This window comes from Mustela lutreola, chromosome 4 (assembly GCF_030435805.1).
Source record: "Mustela lutreola isolate mMusLut2 chromosome 4, mMusLut2.pri, whole genome shotgun sequence".
Lineage (NCBI taxonomy): Eukaryota > Metazoa > Chordata > Mammalia > Carnivora > Mustelidae > Mustela > Mustela lutreola.
The window spans coordinates 111330638-111347472 of NC_081293.1; the positions used below are offsets into that span (position 1 = coordinate 111330638).

Below are 16835 nucleotides of genomic sequence, written 5' to 3' on the forward strand. Positions count from 1 at the left end.
AGCCGGCTGCCTCCCGCCGCCGCCTCCACGGCGGTCGGGACGAGGGCGCGCGAGGTGCAGGAGCCGGGACCGGGGCCTGGGAAGGCTCGGGTGATTCGCGGGAGCTGGGCCGTTGCCCGCTGCGGCTTCTGTTTTCACTTGCTCTCTGCTGCCAACAGGAAATGCAGTGGCAGCGGTGCCACTAGCATCCTGAAGGGCATCCGCGTTTTAAACGGGGGGGGGGGGGGGGTTGGACGGAGAGAAGGAGTATGTTTCTCCACTAAGGGAAGCGTGCAGCAGGCGACCAAATGCTAGGAGACCAATTCAAGTTCAAGGTCGGGAAGGCCATGCTCCTGCACTTGCTGTGCCCCCACAGCTTGCCCGTTTGTCAAAACAGACACCCTCTTCCTCCAAATTAGAAATTGAAAGAAGGGTCCCTTCCTGAAGAAATGATATCAATCATTCATCATGACCATTTTCAAGCCCCCAATCTTAGTATAGAGCCAGGGGACTAGAGGACAAGCCCTTGCCCTTGGGCATAGGACTCAGGGACACACTTGAAGTGACACACTTGAGGCCACACTTGAAGTGACAGTGTTACCCTCACCCATCACCTGACAACGCCGCAACCCTAGAGGTAGGTAAATTAATTAGGTTTATGGTTTATGTTTTGTAATATTAGGATGTACCACATAGAATCAAGAAAAAAGAAGCTACTTAAAAACAAAAAGGACTCCTGCTTTCCAAATGTATAGCATCTTTTCAGTTGATGTGTGTTTCATGAGTGAGGAAGCAGGCCAGGTGAAAGGGGAGAGAACATGCCTGGATGAAGGACATGGGGACAAGGGAAAGTAGGATAGCACTTTTAAGGAGAGTCGTCTGGAGCCAGATGACTCAGGGCCTTGAAAGCCAGGGAGGGGCACCATCAGGCTTAAGCCTTACGAAGATTTCTCACATGTGAGTGTGGAGAATGGACAGGGAGAAGGAGGAGGGAGATGCTGTTATTATCCAGATGAGGGACAGTGACATCTGCACTGAGACGGTGGCAGCAGGAGAGGGCGGAGTAGAGATGGGGACTGTACACACCGAGGAAGAGCTTTCGGGTTGGGGCCAGTGGGAGCTCAGTCCTGAATGAAGAAAGAAGACAAATCAGTTTAGGCCTGGTTGACTCGGAGATGCCTGTGGGATACACAGATGGGAACATCCCAGGGAGAGTTGGATAAGCACTTCCAGAAAGCAGCAGGGCTAGAGGGCTGGTTTGGGAAGCCATCGGCATCTAGGTGGTAACTGAAGCCACAGGGGAGAACAGCAGGGGAGACCCTTGGCAATATCTGGAGACATTTTTGATTGTCATCATGGGTGGGGATTAAGCTGCCACCGGCATCTAGTAAGAGGAGGTCAGAGATGCTACTAAACTTCCCATAATGCATAGGAGCCAATAAAGAATTATCTGGCCCCAGGGTTGAGAGCACAGAGGTTGAGAAACCTGGCAGGGCAAATCAATGTCAAGTACAGGGTAACAGATTGAGTGCTAAGGCAGGGCCTGAAGACAGAGGCCAGTTGATAGAACCTGCTGATGATTCCTTCACTGCTGCCACATCCCAAGCAGAACCACTAAAGACTGGCTCCCAGGGACCCTCTCGGAGGGGGGTCAAAAATCTTCATAGAGAGCCTCTTACATTCTCCTCACCCCTTCTTAAAGGACATGCCCTGGGGAACATCAGGGCAATGCCCACAGTGTTGTGACTTGGTACTTGCTGGGCAGACACAGCAGACTCCAGCTGGCTGCACCATGGACAGCCCTTTCCAAGTTTGCCTCTTCAAACAACTCAGAGGAAAAAGGAGCCAGGGTTCCGCTGTTTCTCAAAACTGTATTTTCTTCCCCTGTAGAAATTGGGGTTGCAAATATTTTTCACTAAGCCAGGGGGTTTAGACTCATTGGGTTTGACTGCTGGAAATGGCTGAGGATGTCATCTGGGTTATCCCCTGTGCATGATATTTCATTGACCTGGTTTGGCATCCTGGGAGCTCGAGACCTGTCTGAAACTGGAAATATCTCTCTAGGTTGGCATGGCTATGTTTGGCTGCTCTGGGCTTCCCCTAAATAGAACCCAACTCCTTGGATGAATCCTGAAATTTATTTGTGTCATTTGTCCTCTCAACTTACCATGTTTCCTTAAAAAAAAAAAAAAAAAATAGTGCATTTAAAGAGCTTAGCACCATGCCCAGCCCATTGTAAATGCTCAATAAAATGCCAGCTATATTTTTTGTTCCTTGGGCTATTTTAATTCTTAGTTCTGGTCAGAGCTAAAACTAAACTAACATTGTGAGTCTAAGCTTTGGAGGCAAAATAATAATAATAATAATAAAAACAAAAAGCAAAAAAAATAGAAAAAATCTATCTGCCATATGTTCAGATTTCTAATTGAACTATGTTTTAATGTTTTTTTTTTAAAGATTTTATTTAGGGGCACCTGGGTGGCTCTTTGGGTTGGGCCTCTGCCTTTGGCTCACATCATCATCTCAGGGTCCTGGAATCAAGCCCTGTATTGGGCTCTCTGCTCAGCAGGGAGCCTGCTTCTCCCTCTCTCTCTTTGCCTGCCTCTCTGTCTGCTTGTGATCTCTCTTTCAAATAAATTTTTATAAGATTTTATATATTTATTTGAAAGAGAGAGAGCATAAGCAGGGGGAGCAGCAGAGGGAAAAGGAGACTCGTGACTGAACAAGGACCCTAATGCAGCGCTCCAATTCAGGAACCCCAGAGCATGACCTGAGCCAAAGGCAGCCACTTAACTGACTCAACCACCCAGGAGCCCCTAAACTATGTTTTCTTTTTTTTAAGAGTTTCTTTATTTACTTGACAGAGATCACAAGTAGCAGAGAGGCAGGCAGGGGTGGGGCACGGCAGTGGGTGGGAGAAGCAGGCTCCCTGCTGAGCAGAGAGCCCGATGGGGGTCTTGATCCCAGGACCCTGAGATCATGACCTGAGCCAAAGGTAGAGGCTTTAACCCACTGAGCCACCCAGATACCCCTGAACTATGTTTTTAAAGATTAACATTCAAGCACACCAGATGTTTCAAGCACATCAAAAATTAAGATTCTAGGGACACCTGAGTGGCTCATTCTGTTAAGCATCTGCCTTCAGCTCAGGTCATGATCCCAGGGTCCTGGGATCCAGTCCCACACCTGGCTCCCTGCTCAGCAGGAAACCTGCTTCTCCCACTGCTTGCTGCTCCCCCTACTTGTGCTCACTTGCACTCTCTTTCTCTGACAAATAAACAAAATCTTAAAAAAAAAAAAAAAAATCAAATTCTAGGCTGCTGGGTTGGAAATCACTTGGCATGAAAAGGGAAAAAAATTTCTTTCAGATTGTGCAGTCCGGCGTTCTGTGTTTTCTCCTGGGTTGCATTCAGGCTGGGGAGAGGAATAGGGAGTGAGAAAAAGGAAGAGGAATGTTGGCGGATGGAAAACATTCCTCAACTAGAAGATGCTATTATTGCACCTTCAGATAGTTCTGTTCCTGGAGCAGGTACAGACCAAATGCCATTCTGGAAAAGCCTGAGCCCAAATTCATGTCTTCTAGTCACAACAATAACAAAACCCAACTGTGCAACTGGTGGGGGGCGCGGGGGAGGATGTGTTTATGTAACGTGTCGGTCCAGCGCCACACAGTAGTCTCGCCGCTCCGCGCCTCTCGTGCCCCCTACTGGGGACAGCAAGCATGTTCAGAATTAAAGGGCCGCACAAGTTCCCATTTCCCTCCAACTCTGTACTTGGGGAACCTATGTGGCAGAGAGGGAGCAAAGTTCAGCTTTGACCCAGATAGCGTCTTCCTCTCTCCTGAAATCCTCTCCTGCACCCTCCTGGATCCGGTGTCCAAAACGACTGCCAGAGACTGTCTCTTGGTGCGGAGTAAAAGGACTGGCCAGACTAAAAAGGAGGGACTTTGGGGAAATGCAGGATTCCAGCCCGCGGCTGCGGCCCGGAGGAGATGATGTCACCGCTCCGGCAAAGAGAGGCCTGGGGGGTGGGGCGGCCGAGGGGGAGCCCGCGCCGCGCCCGCCGCTGCCAAGGGAGCGTTCCGGGCCCACGTCAGGGGAAGTGTCGGGATAAATAGGGTCCCGCAATGGCCGAGGCCGGCTGCGCTCGGAGCTGCCGGGTCCGGGACTGGAGCTGCCCGTGCGGGTCCGCGCCCCGCAGGCTGAGGGCTGGCGCTGCTAGAGCTCGGTGCGCCGGACGCCGGATACCCCCGGCCAGCCCCCGCGGCCCCGCACATCTACCGACGGCAGCGCGGGCAGCCTCTCCCGTGCCCCCGAAGGACTTCCTCCCCGTGGAAGGGAGGGCGACAGACTAGGGGGGCAGCAAGCCAGGGGCCCCTTGTGCCTGTCGGAGCGGCGGCGCGCCGGGGCAGTGCCATGCTGCTCTCCGTCCTGGCGGCGCTGTGCCTGGGGCTGCGCCTGGCGCTCGGCGTCCGCGGCGCGCCCTGCGAGGCGGTGCGCATCCCCATGTGCCGGCACATGCCCTGGAACATCACGCGGATGCCCAACCACCTGCACCACAGCACGCAGGAGAACGCCATCCTAGCCATCGAGCAGTACGAGGAGCTGGTGGACGTGAACTGTAGCTCGGTGCTGCGCTTCTTCCTCTGCGCCATGTACGCGCCCATCTGCACGCTGGAGTTCCTGCACGACCCCATCAAGCCGTGCAAGTCGGTGTGCCAGCGCGCGCGCGACGACTGCGAGCCCCTCATGAAGATGTACAACCACAGCTGGCCCGAGAGCCTGGCCTGCGACGAGCTACCCGTCTACGATCGCGGCGTGTGCATCTCGCCAGAAGCCATCGTCACCGACCTCCCCGAGGGTGAGGCCGAGGGGAAGGACCGAGGGGGCGAGGGGCATTCTTGCCGTCTGAGAACCTGGCGCCGGCTTCTCCTGATGCCATTGGCTGGGCAGTCAGTCCCCCGTCCCACTTCCGAGGGTTGGAGGAGGTGGGAAGGGCTGGTGATCTGACTTTGGGGTAAAGTCTGGTTTCCCTAGGGGAATTTCGGGAACTGAAGCATACCACGTCCATAGACTATGTGTGTGGGGGGGGTGAGGAGTGTTTGTAGAGAGAACCATGGAGGGCATTGTCATTGACAGTGAGAGAACAGCGGCAGCAAACACGCGTATAGGTGGGGCATAGGATGGGTCTGGGCCGGAGTTAAGCACTTGGCGTGTATCCTTGAGTCCTGCAAACGGTCCCACGGGAATTCTCCAGTTAGTGTTAGCTCTTGAAAACTCTTGCGGAAAAATTCGGTACCGGTCATCACTCCCCACCAGGAGTGCCCTTTGTAAATTTAATCGTTCTGAAAAATTGTGATGTCTGTTTCATGGTCAATGCCTGTGACCTCTTAGTTAACTGGATATCAACTTTTGCTTCTTTTTTTTTTTTAATTTTATTGCTTTTCTAGGATGAAGGAGCAAGTTTAAATTCATTTCTTGAAATGAAATCTAAGAATATTTTCCATGCCTTTATCCCTGACCCAGGTTCCTGCACATTTAAAGAGATTATGGTGTTGCCTTAGTGTAGTTTCTGAGGTTCTAGCTCAGAGTATTGCCCAACACCTGAAGGAGAAGTAAAGTGAAGAGAAAATTGAAACTCCTGTCTAATTCAAAGCTTCAGGAAAAAAAAATTTATTGCTTACATTATGTAAATGATAGAAGGTTATGCTTTTCGGGAGGTTTATTTAGCTGTGGACTGTTTCTGCACTGCAAAAGGAGAAGTGGTGATTTGGAAATATTCTGGATATTTTGATTAGGGTCAACTGTCAACTTGGAAAAACCAACATTTTAAAATGGATTTGGAAGGGAAGTTAGCTGTGTGTATCAGCCAAGTCAAATGGACGCACATTCACATCAGTTTGCTCGATGGGCAAAAAAATCTCACTCAAAAGTCTTTTTTCCTAAGCCCAGGAATGTTTGTATGAAAGAGAGAGTTGAAAATCACATGCCCCTTTTACAATGTAGTATTATTCTTTTGTGATGCTATGCTAGTGTGTGTCTTCCAGATGGTTCTTTATTCCAGCTGGGTGAACAGGCTAAGTGACTGACCACACCCGTGCGGCTGTGTTTCAGATGCTAAGTGGATAGACATCACACCAGACATGATGGTTCAGGAAAGGCCTCTGGATGTGGACTGTAAACGCCTAAGCCCTGGTGAGTTCTTTCTCCTTGAGGTTCCCTCTTTGTCTCCTCCCCAGAATGGTTTTTGGGACACTTTTTCCAACTTCTTGTCTCTCTTTCATCTCCTTCAGACCGGTGCAAGTGCAAGAAGGTGAAGCCCACTCTGGCGACATATCTGAGCAAAAACTACAGCTACGGTAAGTCACTGATGCAGCCGTTCACTTGGGGACTTGGCACGTTACAACGCCAGCCACAAAGATGATGACCAAGTGGTTCCCTGGGTTCTCCATGGCACAAAGACAACTGTCAAGTGCCTTGCTTTTCTGTGTAAACTAAGGAAAACCAAAGTAGCTTACCCAGGGAGAACAGTGATGTGGGTCAGAGTGCAAATTTACTATCGAGTTCCTACTTGTCTTGGGGAGATGGGCCAATCAGCCAGGCCAGCCCACCTGACCTGTTGTCTTCCTGAGGTTTCCTGAAGGATGGGTGCGTGATCCATGGGTTGCATTATCTCAGGTCCAGGGGCCCAAGAACTAAGACCCACCTATGTTTCTTTTTACCTATAAACATCTGTAAGTATTTAACATCTTAAAGGCATTACGAGAAAATATGTACAAGTATTGACATAGTTTAAATGTCCTCTTCTCATATGGTCCGTATATACAATGGAATATTATGCTGCCATCAGAAAGGATGAATACCCAACTTTTGCATCAACATGGATGGGACTGGAGAAGATAATGCTGAATGAAATAAGTCAAGCAGAGAAAGTCAATTATCATACAGTTTCACTTACTTGTGGAGCATAAGGAATAACATGGAGGACATTAGGAGAAGGAAAGGGAAGGTGATTGGGGAAGGTGGAAGGGGATATGAAGGATGAGAGACTATTGACTCTGAGAAACAAACTGAGGGTTTTGGAAGGGAGAGGGTGGAGGATGGGTGAGCCTGGTGGTGGGTATTAAGGAGGGCACGTATTACATGGAGCACTGGGTGTGGTGCATAAATCTTGGAACACTGAAAAAAATAAAATAAAATTAAGATGTTAAAAAATAGTCCTCTTACTGGAAAGAACAGTCAGCACATTGTTCGATGAATCAGGCTATTTTTAATTTTTTTAAGTAAATTTAATTCTATTACCATTTGAAAGTAAACTTAATTAAAAATACCTTCTTTTTTTTTTTTTAAAAGATCTTATTTATTTATTTATTTGGCAGAGAGCGAGAGAACACAAGCAGGGGGAGTGGGAGAGGGAGAGGGAGAAACAGGCCTCCCACCGAGCAGGGAGCCCGATGCGGGACTTGATCCAAGGATCCTGGGATCATGACCTGAGCCGAAGGCAGATACTTAACAACTGAGCCAACCAGTCTCCCCCCAAATAGGTTCTTTTAAAATATCTGTTTGGACTCCTTTATGTTCATTTGCATCTTTTAAATTACTTCTGCTGAAAGAACAGGAACTGTTTTGGCGAAAGTGTCATTTTATTTGTTAACTTTGTTTTCTGTAATTCAGACTGAAATTTTAAATCCTGAACTTTATGCGATATATCACATGTGTAAGTAGGGAAAGCATGCCATTTAAAAGTCTGAAAAAATAACTCTTATTTGAATTGTAAGATTTAAGATTATACACAGCCAATGTGGGTAACTCAACTGAACAAACAAACAAAAAAACAACTATCTTTTCCAGTAGCTTCCATTATTATTGTTTAAAACTGTTCTTTGTAGGTTTTGTCTTAATCTAATCTACTTTGTCCTTCATCTGGCACTAACAAGCCCTCCTTACTAACCCTAGTTTCACTGTCTTGCTGTTCTCCCTGAACTACTTTGATGATGAAACCGTTTTCTATTTAAGTCCTTTGGCTTCTTCATAAACCAGCTTTCTAGGACGGAATCCAAGACAGATCCATGCTAGGCTGATTACAATTCCGTGGAAGGCAGTAATAGCAAGGAACCAAAAGAGACAGAATTTAAAGTTGTATCAGGGACAGTGATGTTAACAGCCATCTGTAATAAGAGTTAGACTTCTGCTCACCGCAGACCTGGCTTTGACAGTCGGCACAATTAAAGGATTGAGAGCGGTTATCTTCAGAGACTCCTTCCAGTTCAGAAATGTTATGACTTTAATAACTTCCTTTGGAAGAGAGGAAGTTCCAGCATCAGACGGATGGTTGCACCAAACAAACTTTCAAGTGGCTTCGGAGGGGCGCCTGGGTGGCTCAGTGGGCTGAGCGCCCAACTCTTGACTTCTGCTTGGTCATGATCTCATGACCTTGGGCTCAGCGGGGAGTCTGCCTGAGATTCTCTCTCCTCTCTCTCTGTCGCTCCCCCTTCATGCGCTCTCTCTCTCTCTCTTAATATGTCTTTGAAAAAGCGGCTTCTGAACTCTCAAACACATGATCTTCACTTCAGATCCTCACAAGGCAAAGGATCAGCAAATACTCGTTTCTGTGAGATTTTTATTCACGTTCCTGACATGAATTTCCAGATATGACTTGAGCCAACAAACATACAAACAAAGGAGACTAACCGTAAGATTTTAAGCCTGTGAACAATGCATGAGAGTCTCTATTCACATCCTAGCTGCCGCCCGATCCGAGCAGTCACCCAGCCGGAGGCACAGCCCAGACGGAGCCCGCTGCTCCGGGACTTGAAAGACAATGCAGACAGTGTGATTGTGTGGGCTCCTTGCCTGCGTCTGGGCAGCTTGGACATGACCATAATTACAGGAGGGATTCTTTAAGAGAGGCTCAGGAGTTGGCGCGAAGACATCATCCTTCTTTGTCTCCAAAGGCACCATCAAACGCTGCTCTCACTTTTCTTAAATCGCAGTCATTCACGCCAAGATAAAAGCTGTGCAGAGGAGCGGCTGTAACGAAGTGACCACCGTGGTGGACGTGAAAGAGATCTTCAAGTCCTTGTCCCCCATCCCACGAACGCAGGTCCCACTCATCACCAATTCTTCCTGCCAGTGCCCTCACATCCTGCCCCACCAAGACGTTCTCATCATGTGTTACGAGTGGCGTTCCAGGTAGGCACAAAGGGGCAGAAGCAACTGCACACTGCTTCTAGAAGCGTGAATCTCGTTTAGCAGGGATGGCTTATTAAAAAAAAAAAAAAAAAAAAGCGGGGGGGGGAGCACCCGTAGATCTTTTTTTTAAAAGACAACCAAATAAATAAATAAATAAATAAATCATTTTAATACATGCCACTGTTGCCATATCACATATCCTAAATATCATTGACTTCCTCGTGGCATTAAGGAAAATAGGAGTATTTGAAGGGAATCCTTAAAAATCAATTTTGGAATTCATTAAGCAACTTCAAAAATTTAGCAGAAAAATTGCTATGAGTTAAAACAGTTCTTCTCAAACCTTGAATCAATCTTAGTGTGGCAAATCATGAATATTTCTTAAGAGCTCTTTAATAACTTACAGCTCTAGTAACGTTGGCCATTTGAGATGACAGGTCCATGTTTTCCTTATATGCAATATAAATGTACAGTATTTGTTTGATATACCATTGCACACACACCCACATACACAGTCACACTCACACACACATATACACTTATCTCTAGCTGGGAGTGTGCCTCCCTACCTCTCTTTCCTTCACATCTTTTTATATATTGGTACATTCCTTGTAATGGAAAAATCGAACTCTGCAGACCAGGTTCCAGGAAGGACGCCATAACCTGCTGCAGGCTATATCTCCAACAAAGTGACTCCTTTTTTATAGAACCTGTCTTCCCTTCGATTCCCTGTCATTAATGCTCATCGGTTTCCTCTGGATACAGCAATGGACTATCTCTCCAAAACCCCTTTTGAAACTGACTCACTTGACTACTTCCTCGATCTGTACCTTATCAGTACTTGGGTACCCTCCTCACATCACCTATGCCACCTTGTGTTCTTGGCTTTAAAGCTGTTCTTGGCTTGATAGCTTGTCTCTCTAAAGAAGCTGAGTGAATGAGGGTTGATTGAATGTTTCTGGGCTCATCTCTTGCCCAGATGTTTGTATCTGCTGCAGGATGAGATGCCGTTCTGGGAACGTTCCGGACCGTTCGTCATTAAATCCTACTGGGACAGATGAATGGATTATAAATGAATTAAATAACCGCTTTCCTGTCATCCTTTCTATTTGCTTGTAGACTTAATGTAATTCTGATGAAAATACCAGTAAAAATATTTTTGAATGACTGGGACTTAGGTCTTCACAAATGATGCTGATGATCATTTGGAAGAACAAAATGGGCAGGGGCGTGTAAAGGAGATGATTGAAAATACCTTTTGAAAGGAGACCTGCCTTAGGAGAAACAGAAAACTGGTACAAAGCTACACTTGCTAAAGCCGCGTGGGGCAGGAGTACACATATAGGTAAATAACACAGAGGAAGCAGACTTGAAACAGATTCTAATGCACAAAATAACTTATGAAGGAGATAAGGTAAATCAATTGGACATGAATATATTATTTAGTAAATGTTGCAAGTATTTTTATTTGGAAAACTAGTACCTATTTTCACTTTAAGCTGTACTATAAAATAAATTTCAAATGGATTAAAGAGATATTTTTAAAATGTAACAATAGAGGACAAAATTAGGTGAATAGATATGTGAAATCTGAATGACAAAGTACTTTGCAAACATGAAATTAATTAGAAGAAATTACAAGGGGAAAATGTCAATACATAATTTTGATGACATAATATCATGGACATACAAATCACCCAAAAAGGACAATAAATATTAAGAAAAATACTTGCAATAATTATGACAAAGGAATAGTAACCTTCCTCTATAAAGAGTTCATATTTGACACATTAAGGCTACAATATATAAAAAATGTGTACATAAATCTATACGGACAAGTTCCAGAAGAAATACAATTAGTAAATACATTTACCTCTTTAATTCTGCAATCCAAATAAAAAATTTTTGGAATGAAAGTTCAACCATTCTGAAAACAGTTTGGCACTGTGCATGGAAAGCTTTGGAAAAAGACATAGTCTTTGACCCAATAATTCTACTTTCAGAAATCTGGCCTAAGGCAATAATAAGTCAGTGCACACACACACGCACACACATATATACATAAGGACATTCAACACAACGCTGGCAATAGTAGCTAAGCAAATGGAGGTTCAATAGCAGAGAAAGGCCCAAGTGTATTATGCATATCGTTGTTGAAATATTTTATGGTTATTAAAGCTGTATTTTTAAATTAGTCTAATTATGTGAGAAAATGTGTAAATAGAATGGTAAAAAATATACAGTCTGATCTAAATATACAGTGTGATTCAAATATATGTATAAGTACAAGAAAGAATAAAAGGAAATGCTAGTAAAATATGAATGGTGGTTATGTGGATTGTAGAATTAAGGGTTATAAAGAATTTTGGTTTTTTACAGTTTTTTGTATTTTTCAACTTTTTCCTTTCATAATCAGAATGGCTCAAGATCAATTTCTTTTTCTCAGGATGATGCTTCTTGAAAACTGTTTAGTTGAAAAATGGAGAGATCAACTCAGTAAAAGATCCATAGTAAGTATAAATGGCAACACTAAGGATATGGGGTTAAGGGCATGTGAAGAAATTCTCTAAGCTGGAGGATTCTTCACATTCTTCCATCTCCAGACTCTCAGGGGAGCCTGCAATAGCAGCACTATTTATCTTTTGAATAAGTAAAGAGCCCAGCTATTCTGACTTTGAAGTTGTAGCAGGAACCTCTCTTCAGCTTCAGAGGGATTTGTTTGCATTCAATACTGATCGACTGGTTATTTCCAGATTAAATTAGGTGTGTTTTTTTTTTTTAAATTTTCTTTGTGGTATTTCATTTAACTATTTTAGCAAAATCAGTAAGGTACTTGACCAGAATTAACAACCACAGGGCTTAAAACAGGCATAGACACGTAAGGGTGTGAATACACAATTTTAAAATTCATGCCGTCTCTGTACAAAGCATAATCTTTCCTTGTATTTGAGATATTTATAATGACATTTGTCAAAATCAATTATCTACAAATTGTAATCATTTTGTAGCCAAATCCATGATTTTAGTGGTAACATATTAATTAATTAATTGAAATATTGGTAATTCAATTAAAGGTGTTAAAATAATTTTTTTGCCCAGAGGTATGAGATCACACCAGAGCTAAAGAAATCAGGTCATTGGCTGGAAATGGTTAAAGAGTCCCCTGTCCTGAAAATACGTTTAGATATATCTAGGAGAATTTGTGTTTTCAGGTTCACAAAAGGTGTTAGAATGGCCTGTGGCCTCTCAGTTTGCAAGGGAAAAGTCTACATTAATACCAGCTTATGGAGAAGGTGGTTTGAACACAGCCTCTCCCACTCCATGCATTTCGGAATAACATGACGGTCACATCTGAGCGAAAAACTCAGGAACTGCTCAGAAGGGCACTTAGCCTTACTGGACAGAAAATTCTAGCATGATCCAGTTTCCAAGACTACAGTAGAGTAGAAGCATCAATGTAGAAAGCACATCCACCATAAGGACCTGAGGGGAAAGCAAGCTTTCGGGAATCCTAGCTGTTTGGGCCGTTCACTTTTGCAGCAAATATTGTAATATGCTTCCGTGAGAATTTGAAGCACCCCATAACAGCAGACGTGATGAGCTGATTATTCCAGAACGGACTAGAATTGTGCCCTGGGAGGGTGGAGACCATGTCTCTCCTTTCCCTGCATTTCTAGTGCCTCGGATGATACCCAGCCTGCGGTCTTGCTCCAACTCTTGCTGAATGAAATATACTCTAACAAAGCAGGGGCGTTAGGTTATAATAAAAGGCATTGTCTATTCAAGTGGACTCACTTTTTCAGGTTTTCTTCCATGCTGCTGTTTAAATGAATAGTATTTCTTTATATTAAAAGCAGAAAGTCCTTTTCTGTCAAGGAAACAACTCTCCAGAAAGTCTCATCTCTCATCGGGTCCGGGTGGCTAACACTTGAGTGGATGACTAGAGGTGGGACGGGCTTCTGTCCTCCTTTGGGTGGGGGAGAATAAGGTGAGCCCACCCAGAAATGCGCTGGGAGACCCCCTGGCTTTCTGGGTGGGGCTGGATAGACTTCTGCTCTCAGCCATGTCCCAGCCTCTTCAGAAGGCCTTGCTGGGCAGGAATGTCGCATTGCAGGGTGATGGTGCAAAAGTAGCACAGCCTGGGGACGTGGGCCCTGCAGTCAGACTGGTGAATTTGAATCCGAGCTCTGGTATTTGTCGCTCTGTGACGGCTGCAAAGGAGCTCTGCGCGCCTGTTTCCTGGTCATGACCATGGTGTCCACCTAGCAGGGCTGTCGGGAGTTTCCGTAAAATGAATGGGTATCAGGACTTTATCCCATCCTGAGTGCTTTTCAAATCCTCTGGTGTACGCGAAGTGCTCGGCAAAGCAGGGTGGCGATCTCGATCTCTGTTGTCATGACGCAACTATTACAGGGAAAACAGTGGCATCAGTTCTGACGTCCATTTAGCAGCATTACACGGTGAGGTGTACATGATGGTCACATTTGCACCTTGTTTCCCAGCAGTGGGAAGAGAGGCTGCAGGAACAGCGCAGGACTGTTCAGGACAAGAAGCGAACAGCCGGGCGGACCAGTCGTAGCAACACCCCAAAACCAAAGGGAAAGCCGCCCGCTCCCAAGCCAGCCACCCCCAAGAAGACCATTAAAGCTAGGAGTGCCCAAAAGAGAACAAACCCAAAAAGAGTGTGAGCCTGCTGCTTTCTGGAACTGCCTCCCAGGATGAGGCCAGGTGCCGCCCAGCCTGGGGGAGGGCCCGCTCCCCTTGCCTTAACAACTACAGCGCTCCCCATAGACACATCTTGCGGCATTTTTCTTAATGATCTGCTTCCATTTTTCTTCTCAAGCCACCACAAACCGTAGTGGTAGGTATGTCCTTTGGTGTGGAAGGTATATGAAAGCTGAACGCGGGTGGACAAAGCTGCTCGCGGCATGCAGAGTGGCCTTCGCGGTGCCTACCCTGGGAGATCTCTGTGTGTGGGAAAGACGCTTTGGTTCTTACATTTGACCTAATATGTGCATTGGAAAATAAATGCCATATTACAAACAAAACACCCATTTTTTTTTTTTTTTTACGATATGTTTTATTTCGGTTTGACTTGTGTTGTTAGAAGGTTCGTGATATTTTAAGATGGGATTGGAAATACAATGATTCTAAGGAGGAAAGTGGAAAAACTGAATGAATGTCCCAAAGAGCCTTATGTGTTTGTTGTTTGAGGAAGAATTTCATTTCATTGTGATAAAAGAGAATTTTTGAATAACTTAGAAAAAGCAGAATGTGGAAAATTTTATTTTATTTTATTTTATTTTACAAAGAACCCCTTTAGCTCATTTTTAGCCAGAAACTTTGGAAACTAAAAAATAATAATGATAACTAAGGCAATAAAAGGGAAAGGCAGGCACAGTGCATCTGGATTCTTGTTTCCCGGCTGCCATGCCATGGGTGGAAAGGTGCTGAATTCATTGTCATGATGCTTCTCATTAGCAATGCTTATGTAGCACCAGAAACAAGAGTTCATTTCTCCTATTATGATTCATGTACCAGTAACTCAGCCCCCAGAGAATTTCACATCCGTGGACGTGGTGCTCATGTCATCTCCCAGGACACCCCAGGTACCTTGATGCCAAGCCTGAGAAAATTTTCTGTCTGCAGATAGCCGGTGCCTGCAAAGGTGCCATGGGCCCAATGCGGGGGCAGGGGTGGGGCGGGGGGTTGGGGACCAGGACTCCAAAGTCCCTGGTTCTCAGCCGACGCTGGTACCCCAGCCACACACCAGCTCTGTGCTCGGAAAGGCAACTATAGTCACTTCTCCATTCGAGGAGGTGGAGGAACAATCTGAAAGCTGAAGTATAATATCTCCTTTAGCTTTCCCAATGTCCCTGCATCCCACAGAAGGCGGGAAGTGACATGTCGTGCTCACACAAGATCATTAGACACACAATCTCCTCTCATCTCCGTAGCCATCGGGACACCGAAGAGAGTGGGTTGCGTAAACCCAGGAGGAAGTGGAGAAATGGGGTTAATAAGAATGCAGGCATGGGCTGCCCTCTCCGTTGTCACCACTGCAGGGTGGTGGAGTTAAAGGAGTCCAGGAGAGGGACCCACACAAAGGTACCAACAGTGTACTAGTGTATGTTGCTGCTCCATTAAAGGTCAAACTTCACTGGCCCTTAAGGAAAGCTGGAGAAGGTTCCGCATAGCACCACACCAAAGAAACCCACAGGAGGTCATTATGAGGCATTGGCAGCCTAGCCTACCTCCTCAGCATTGTAGGGATTCTCCAGGGAGGGGAATCGGAAATGGAGCTTTCCACGGAAGTGCAGACAAAACACATATGTAAGCAAAAGTCAACACTTTAAGTACAATACTGAAGAGATTAAGAGTTTGAAGAGGACTACATATTTAAACACTGTTTACTTTAAATATTTAACTGAAATCATGTACTGAATATTAGATGAAATGTAGTACTTCAAGAGGAACATTAACACCTTACACAATTCTTTTTTTTTTTTTTTTTTTTAAAGATTTTATTTATTTATCAGAGAGAGAGAGGGGGAGAGAGCGAACACAGGCAGACAGAATGGCAGGCAGAGGCAGAGGGAGAAGCAGGCTCCCCGCTGAGCAAGGAGCCGATGTGGGACTCGATCCCAGGACGCTGGGATCATGACCTGAGCCGAAGGCAGCTGCTTAACCAACTGAGCCACCCAGGCGTCCCACCTTACACAATTCTTAACTAAGCATGTTTATACGTTAGATAATATGTAACCATGCACATATATCCACTTGCTTAATCGACAAAAGATGAACCAGGCCACTCGGTTTATTTATTTTGAGAAAGTCAAAAATGAACAGCAGCCCACACTGAGAGTAACATGTCAAGGATGATGGTGGCCTTTGTGTGAGAACCAAAAATATCCTTCTCTCCCTTGAATATTTTCTCTATCGAAATACATGTGAGAGGAGTTAAATAAAAATATATGGAAAGGAAAGCTGAGACATTGAAATGAGACTTGTTTGAGAGTTGGGTTATTTAGTGAGAATAAAATAACTTATTTCACAATATTTGGATCAGCAAATCTCATAATTAAGGACAAATGCAGGCATTTTTTTTTCAATAATTGTATTGGTCTTTCAATAAGATGGTAAACATGTATTTTCTATAAAGTATTTAATAAATGCATAAAGTACAAATAGTGGAATTAAAATCCTAGGTAATCCTGTGCATAGCTATGCAGAGGTAATCACTGTATTTTGGTTTACAATTTTCCACATGTTTCCTATGCATTTATATAATGATTTGAGGTGGGGGGGAAACCCAAGAGCTTATTATGCTTACTGTTGATTAACCTTCCTTCTCCACTCAGCCTCTTATTCAGACTAGTTCTTGTGTCAATAAAGCTGATGCCACCCATTTATAATGGCTCTGTTGTTTTCTATGGTGTGCATTACTCGACAAACCCCGATGTTATTAGGGATTCAGGATGTTTCTTAACTAAACGTACTGAATAACTGAATCGATGACTTGATAACTCATATCTGTGCACAGCCTTAATTAGTTCTTCGGGGTAAGTCAGTTTAAATAGCATTGCTGGGCCAAGGGATATGCCCACCAAGGAAAGTTCTTGATTATAGTGTCAATTATCCATCAGGGTGTGGGGCCATAAATGG

General features: G+C 44.9%; 1 protein-coding gene across 1 annotated transcript; it reads left to right on the plus strand.

The window, feature by feature from the left end:
* Positions 1-3978: 3978 nt before the first annotated feature.
* Positions 3979-14218, plus strand: SFRP4 (secreted frizzled related protein 4). The gene is made up of 6 exons (XM_059170762.1): positions 3979-4839; positions 6093-6173; positions 6272-6337; positions 8972-9170; positions 11617-11680; positions 13673-14218. Exons 1-6 carry the CDS (start codon positions 4395-4397, stop codon positions 13856-13858), a joined length of 1041 nt encoding a protein of 346 aa, XP_059026745.1. The 5' UTR covers positions 3979-4394; the 3' UTR covers positions 13859-14218.
* The last annotated feature ends 2617 nt before the right edge of the window (positions 14219-16835 follow it).